This window comes from Pterocles gutturalis, unplaced genomic scaffold (genome assembly GCF_000699245.1).
Source record: "Pterocles gutturalis isolate BGI_N339 unplaced genomic scaffold, ASM69924v1 scaffold30379, whole genome shotgun sequence".
In the NCBI taxonomy this organism is placed as follows: Eukaryota; Metazoa; Chordata; class Aves; order Pterocliformes; family Pteroclidae; genus Pterocles; species Pterocles gutturalis.
In genome coordinates this window covers 1-7,958 of record NW_010131599.1, presented here as the reverse complement: position 1 = coordinate 7,958, position 7,958 = coordinate 1, and the positions used below count along the sequence as shown (strand labels likewise).

Here is a 7,958-nt window from a genome sequence, read left to right as displayed (position 1 = left end):
TCAGGGGAAAAAAATGGATTTAAATTGTCCGCAAAACGTGTTCCTCCTTTGAGACGCTGCTGGTTTTTTTTTCTGAGAGCTAACAGGCTCTGACCTCTCCCGGGCATGTCGAGGTCCTGAGAAGTGCTGTGTCCTGCTTGCCAGTGGTGCAGATACAGCTGCCTGCCCCTGCTGCCCTCGGACAGGCACGTCCTCAGAGCTCTGGGTGCTGCATCACTCAGTGAGACCCGGATGGGAGTCCCCAGAGTCTCGGTCTGCTGTAGCTCGCATCCCGGATGGATGTGAAGGTAGCTCTGTTCCCTGCCGCTCGCGTCCACGTAGTGGGTTAGGTTGTGATGCAGGGTGGGTGCTGAGGTTTGGATCCTGCACTGCTCCTGACAGCGCCAGGCAGGAGCCTCTGGGGACAGGAGCCTGCTCCAGGCCAAGGCAAGAGGTGTTTGGAGCAGAGGACCCAGACATCTGCTGTACAGAAAGGGGGGTTTGTCTGCCAGGAGCAGGGCAGAAGAGCCCAGCTTGGGCTCAGGCTCAGCCGTGCTGCTGCAGGAGGCTGACGCTAGAGCTCGTGGCCACTGTCCTGCAGCCTGCCCCATCCCCTCAGCCAGGCAGGGGGGTCCTTGCCCCTGGTTTCTTGGGCTGGTACAATCAGCCCCTTTTCCCCCTTAGGCCAGGGTGACGGTGCCACCACAGCAGAGGTCCCTGGCAGGAGAGGACTGAGGCATCCAGGTGCCATTGTTGCTGACAGCACTGGCTCCTCTGTCTCCACAGGAGATCATTGATCTGACCGGTGAGGACACAAGCCCAGGCCCAGTGCCATGGAGCAGCCCCATCTTCATCGACCTGACGGAGGACTCATGCAGCCCTCCCCACACCACCAGCTGGGATGAGCAGGACCCCAGGCAGGCACCTGCTGCACTGGCAGCACACACATCCCATCCCCGGCTCTGCTCCACCACAACGCAAGAAACGGAGGCAATACCCGGGCCAAGCCCTGCAGTACCCTCCTGTGGTGCTCCCACGGAGGCCAGTGCCACCACAGACATGACAGAAAAGCCAGAGAACCGGAGTTGCTTCTCTCCCATCTCCAGCCACCACAGCTCTTCCAGCAGCTTGGAGCAGAACTGCAGCACTACCACTTTTAACAGTGACTTGGGCTCCCTGGCCAGCATGCAGCTGGACTCAGAACTGCTGTCACTGTCCCTGTCCTCCTCCAGCCTGGAGAGCAGCAGCAGCAGCTGGAGAACCGGTGGCCCAGAGGAAGAGACTCTCCACTTCTGCCAGCAAAGGGAGCTGCCCCCGAGGCTAAGCCCTGCCACAACCATCCCCGCAATCCCAGGGAGGACCCAAGGGCCTTTGCCAGAAGCAAGTAGCTTACTGCCACACGAAGCAATCCAGCCAGTGACCCCATGCAGGACCAAGGCTCACACCAAGGCCTGGCTGAACAAACTGCACTATTTCAGGAGGACCGGAATCCTTCACCTCTTTCTCCAAGGCGTAGCACCCAACAGGGAAACAGAGCAGGTAAATGGGGTTCAGAGCAGCTGCTGCCAAGCCCAGCCAGAGCCTGCTCAGAGCAGCCCCTGCAGTGGAGGATAGAGCAGGGGCAACTCCTGCTCCACTTCCACTTTTTTTGGGGGGAAATTTTGACAGGCAGTTGGGATCTCTGGTTATTGCAGTTCCCTTCATGACGGGCCCCACATCACAGCTGGGTTCCTCTGTGCTGGGGAGAGCTGGCTTTCACCCATTGCCTTGCTTTGCACACAGCAGAAACCTGAGCTCATCCCCAAAGGGAAGCTGAGCATGGTGCACACCACCATGGAGGAGAACTTCCTGGAGGGCACCCTGCATTTCCTGAGTGAGTTCGTCTCCTGCCAGCACCATCCCCCCAAAGAAATAGTCTCCCACCTGATCACACAGATCCTGTTGAACCCCCACCAAGGGGAGATCCTGAAGGACACCTACATGCTGCTGATGAAGATACAAATGTACGTGTTCCCTTTGCCCCGGTGCCCTGTGGCTGACTGGGTGTTCCTGGGGGCCTGCCCAGCATCAAGGTTATTCTCTGTGGTCCTCACCCACAGAACAGGGAGCGATTTCCCCTGTAACGCAGGATGATCCTCCTGTTATCACACAGGAACATCCTGGGCTGTCGGAGGGTGGATCAAGGACAGCCTGTGAGAGCAGGGAGCCCTTTAGGACAGAGGAATGTGTTTGCCTTGCTCCTGAAGTGCAAATCTCATTCTTCACTGCTTCAACACAGCAGAAATGCCTTTCCTGGGCTGGAGGCAGCTGGAGCAGTTCCCCCAGTGCCCTCAGGGTTCCCACAGAGAGGCACAGACCCAGGAATCCTGGGCCTCTCCCTGGAGTACAGCCCCGGTCAGGTGCTTCCAAAAAATGAACATGGTCAGGGGAGGAGAAAGGGGGAGGGTGAAGCTGGAGGGGAGAAGGCAGGGCAGGCCCGTGAGCAAGTGGGGCTGGGAAGGGCTGGGGAAGGCAGGAGCTGCCATGCACAAATTGAGCACAAACAGACAGTGCTGTCCTTGCAGGCTCCACCCAGCCAATGCCACCACAGTGGGATGGGACTGGACGCTGCTGAAATATGTCATGGAGGACCAGGTACTTGGCACAGGGTGCATCACATGGGGCAGGGATCGTCCAGTACGCGGTGCCTGAGGGTACGCATTGTCCCCAGGGCCTCACGTGGCCGTGCTCTGCTGCAGAATGGGCCAGCCCAACATGCAGCGTTATTGCAGCCGCTGAGGGCAGCAAGTGCCAGTCGGCTATCCCACATTTATCCGCAGTGCTCCCTACCCTGCTGCACAGATGTGGGCAGGTTGTCTCACATGTAGAAGGCACAGCAACAGATAAAGCCTCTGTGGGTCACAGCCCTGGTGCAATAGTAGAACAGGTCCAGCAACACCCCTAGGGCATTGCCTCAGCCAGACAGCCCCTCCTGGAGCTACTGCTCAGTCATGTACATCAGCCAATTCCCAAGACAGCCAGATTCCTTCATGCTCATTGCCCTGTGGCTCCACCAGGCTCATGCCATCTTCATCTGCCCTCAGGAGAAGCCCCCTGGCCGCCTCCTCTTCCTGCAGTATGTGGTGCAGACCCTGGAGGATGACTTCCAGCAGAACCTGAGGTTGCACATGCTGCAGAAGTCGATTGCCAAGGAAGTGCTTTCATGCGACAGGTGCTTCAACAATGTCAAGTAAGGGACACCTCCTCCTCTCCTATTCTCTAACCAGATGCTGAGAGGCAGGGGCTCAGGAAACACTTGCCAAGACTCCAGGTGAGACTTTAATACTTTCCAGGAAACAAGCTTGGGAGACAGAGGAAAGTGTAGGGCCCAAGTATAATGAACAGCAGCAGGTTTACAAAAGCAAACCACCGAAGATGATGCAAGGCACTTCCAGCCACAACCTAACAGGCTTTCCCCAGGAATGGGATCAGATTCGCATTGCTCAGGACAGCACTGAGAAGGAGACAGTCCTGTTGACAAGCTTATAAATGTGCTGCTCAACAGAGCTACTCCCTAACCTGTCCAAGTAGGTGGGATGTATTCTTCATCCTCGGGGTCTTTCCTCAAGCTCCAAGCGGATCTAGAGGTCAGAATGCAGCAAAACCAGGCCCCTCCCCACTAAAGTTCCTGTTTCTGTCTCCAGGGAGGTGGTTGTATGGTTGGTCGCAGCAGTTACAGGAGTCGGATTCTCCCAGCCCTGGGAGCAGCCGCAAGAAACTACATCCTCTTCAGCAGAATCAAGGGCTGAACACAACTCATCTGAACCATGGCTGGCCAGCAAGGACCAGGCAGAGGTGGCTCCACCAGCTTTCTTTGCCCAGAAGTAAGCTCCAGAAGTTCTGACTCCCTGCTGACATTATCATGGGGTCTAAGTCAGGGAGAAGCCAGAGCCTCCCCCTGTTAGGCCAGGGAAGCCAGGCTGTACCTGTGACCAGTTTTCCTGGTTCTTCTTTGGGGTAGACATAGACTTGGTGAGCCAGAGACTTCCTCAGCTGGTAGGAAACTGGGTCAGTAAGCATCTTCCTCTTGCATGTAATATAAGGCTGGAGCTCTTGGCCCACAGTCCAGACTGCCCCGTGATGCTCCACCAACACTCAGTACAGCTGCCGAGACCTCCTGAGGGCCCATCTGGGCATTAGCTCTGCTTCCAAGAGCATCAGAATCAAAAGCCACAGAGAGACACCAAATCTAGCCTGCTACGTTCCCCTACGTCCCTCACTGCAAGGCACAAGGCTGAACTAGGTGCCACCCCACTGCTTTACTTTGCAAGCCAAGGGGTGGTGTCTCCCAGTGCTGACTGTTTCTCTAACTCAGGGTGATACTCCTGCTCCAGCGGATGTTGTCCATCGCAGTGGAAGTGGACAAATCTCCCACCTGCAGCTCCTGTAAGATCGCAGACGTGATATTCCCATTTATATTGAATATTCCCCTGAGGAGTCAAAGGTGAGACAAATATGTGCAAGGCAGCATCTACCTGTGTGAGCAATGTCTTATTCCCGATTTACATGCAAGTCTGGATGGATAAAGTACCAGAGGGTATAGAATGACAGGCTCATTTGTGACCCAGCCAGCATGAGCATGGCTGTATCTTCATGGAGATACAACATCACCAGCTGAATGCACCTACCCAGCTGGTGTGTTGCTGACAACCTTGATTCTCCCACTTGTTAAAGTTGCAGGACCTTGAAACTGTAAAGAGGATCTGAAAAGCAGCACTCTCCATCAGCCGAGTCCAGTAGTGGCAAACACTTCACTGATTCCCAGGGGCAACTGGGCAGCTAGCTCATCAGAAATATGATGCAGTTCCTACAGCTTTGCCTTGACATCCTTTTGTTTGCTTCTCTGAGAAATTCAGTATCTGAAGCCAAAGCACAAGGGCCTGACTGGTTCTAGTGTAGACATGAGACCACTACACCCACAGACATTTCAAACCCGTGTTTGCCAGCCCCAGCAAGAAGCTTTTTCAGAGCCTTTTAGCAGAACTCCCTCTGAGCGCACTCCAGGTCTAATCAAGCCAAACTGACTCTATCCAAGCTGTCGCTCTTCCCAGGACAGATCTAGATCCAGCTGGCCACTGACCCCACTTCACACTTGCTTGGCCATGCTCCCTGTGAGTCAGCAGCAATGGGTAACTTCTGCACAGGCTGCTGGGCAGGGTGAAGGGAAGCAGCTAAGCCTGCTTCACAGACCGTGCCGACCTTGAGTGGCACAGCTCAGACCCAAGGATGTAAATGTACCTGTAGCCGAGCTGCATGACAAAGGTGTCTTTATCACATCTGGTGGTTTTCCTTCCACTGTGCTGCCGGGCAGCCCCTGCAGTCACCACACACCTGCACCAGATCAGCAGCAGGACACCAGGAACATGCTGGAACAGTTGTCCCTGCTCAGGCTGTGCTGTCTCCCCTAAAGTAAATCCCTTTTGTCTTCCAGGGAAGCTTTCTTAAACACCATGGATAGCCAGCTCCTGCGCTGCAAACTGCTAGAGCTGTTGTTCCAGCACAGTTGTGATGTGCCGACGACCTTGCCGTTGTCTCTGGCGAAGATCCTGTATTTCCTGAGCCACTCGTCTGTGCTGCTGCAGTACCAAGTATCCAGTCCAACCTCTCCTTTGCCTTGTTTTCTCCTGACAAAACCTCTTCTAATAACCAAATACTGTCTCCTTTCATAGGCTGAAACAGCAACATGGCAAAAATGGGATGAGATGCTGCAGTACTTGAGTTTGCTGCTGCTGAGTTACCAAAATGTAATACTGGGTGAGCAGCTTGCTCTGACCTTAATAAGCACTATCCCAAGAGGCTCTGGTAGAACAGCCAAAGTACCCTTCCTCCTCTCTTCTCATCACTCTTGAACTCACAGCCATTGAGTCATAGAAAGATAATGCACCTCCATCCATGCTAGTAACTATTCCCTGCAGTCAGAGCAAAAAAACTGATGTTGCATCAAGCAGAGCACCCAACTTATTTTGCCTAGTTCAGCCCCTAAAAAATAGCCTGCTTCCTAAAGGATCAGTCCCAGCACGGGGAAGCACACAAGCAGGTCCTTTCTACCTACTATTGTCTAGACAAGTTGCACACACAGTGGGTGGAAGAATAGGGTGGTTTAGGAACAAAACCAGAAGTCAAAGGGATGGTAAAGCCAGGACACACTCAGCACTTAGGAAACTGGGCAGGGAGCACCACCCACAGTAGCAATGGAAAGAACAATATTTCTGACCCCAGGAAAGTGGCACAGTCACAAAATACTCCCGAAAGTCATTTTACCAGAAAATTCCTAAAGTCTCTTCCCAACTTCAGCTGCTTTAGCCCAGCGAGGAATGCAGAGGAACCCACCATCACATGCACAGAGTCTTATTCTCCCTGAAGCCCTAGACAATCACTGTTAAGCTCTTTGGAGACTCCCCTTTGCAGCTGGACAGCTGTCCAGTCTGCTGCTAGCACAGGAGAAAACTGATGCTACAAGCCCTGCCTGCTCCCCATTTCCTGGGCTCAATCCAGGTGCAGACTGGAGGGGCAATTCCTTTTCCACCAGGCTAGTCTCATGCAGAAGCATCAAAGATAACCATGAGAGGGTCAGCACAGTCCCCAGCCACTCCTCACCCCGTGCAGCGCTGCCTGCAACATACTGTGATCTGTCCCTGAACAGGTCAGTCTGTGTGTTGCCTCTCCCCACCAGCATTTCTTCTTGCAGAACACTTGCGGAGCTCACTCAGTGACCGGATGGACTTGATCATTCAGAAAGCCAAGCCCAAGCTCCAGGATGACGATGACATCAGCCACCTGGAGGTCCAACTGAAGATCGAGGACTTCATCAGCCAAATGAAGCAGGTCCTGGGGCAGCCTGTTCCCCTGCAGATCATGGACAAATTGTGCATGCTTCGGGAGTTGTTCCTCATTGTCACTGCTACATGGAGAGACAACCACTGCAGCGGGGGCACAAAGAGCTTCATGTTTCCTCTATAGAAGCCCATCAAAACCCCCTCTCATGCTGCAGTCTCAAGTGTCATATGTCATGTGGGTTTGTCCATACATTTCTTTGGAAAAATATCTGCTTTACATGGTCTCAGAAATTCCTTACAAAGTTGCCTTATTCTGCAGTTTTACTAGGCACTTTGTACACTTTAAAAAAATAAATTATTTTTATATTTGCTGAGACTCTTTCATCCTGGTGCCAGCCCTGCCCAAAGGAAGTGCAGAGCTCTGACTGCCAGATGTACCTTGGGATAGCATTAGACTAACACAGCCATAAACTCTGACAATAGTTTGCACAGCAAGCAGAATGCTAGAATACCTGTTCACTATTTAGGAAAAAATTTCAATTTTTTGAAAAAAAAACAAAACAAAACAAAAACACAGGTGTGGGGTGCAGTGAGGGCATTCACAGTGCAGAGATCCCCAAGCCATGCTGGTCAGTCCTCAGGAGAAGAACATTTCTGCTCCACATCAAATAAATGTACGACTTTGCCCAAGGTGATTAGGATGTCAAGAGGTAGGACTGATAGCAGTGTCAGCTGAAAAGGCTGTGCGTCCTCCAGAACACACTGCAGTGTCTGCAGGGCAGCCAAGCCTGTGGGTTATAATGAATACTGAATTCAAGTCCACTGCCATCAACTCAAATCACAGCAGAGGTCAGAGAGCAATTAGGCATTTCTATAGAAGGTCTTGTCAAACAGTTCAGAAGCAACAGATGTTGGGAGGGGGAGAAAGACTCCTCCTGTAGCTGCCCACCACCCCTTGATCTGCCCCTGTGGGGAGTAAACCCTCGGCAGGGTCATAATGAGGAGACCAGAACCTAGGAGCGCCGAGCAGGCTGCTGCTGCAGGTCATGGTTATACAGCTGCTTGCTCACCCTCCCGTCTTGGGGAATGGGGGAAGAGAATTGGAAGGGCGAAGGTAAGGAGCATCACAGGTGATAGAAGAACAATTTAATAATTGAAATAAAA

The 7,958-nt window shown here is 53.0% G+C and overlaps 1 protein-coding gene across 1 annotated transcript; it reads left to right on the top strand.

The window, feature by feature from the left end:
* Positions 1-765: 765 nt before the first annotated feature.
* Positions 766-6,978, top strand: SIMC1 (SUMO-interacting motifs containing 1; the record flags this gene model as incomplete). Its single annotated transcript, XM_010080672.1, has 11 exons — positions 766-896; positions 1,410-1,527; positions 1,762-1,982; positions 2,544-2,613; positions 3,063-3,208; positions 3,663-3,796; positions 4,172-4,187; positions 4,334-4,462; positions 5,450-5,606; positions 5,688-5,772; positions 6,707-6,978. Coding segments are annotated over 11 exons (1,479 nt in total), but the record flags the coding sequence as incomplete, so codon positions are not given.
* Positions 6,979-7,958: the final 980 nt, after the last annotated feature.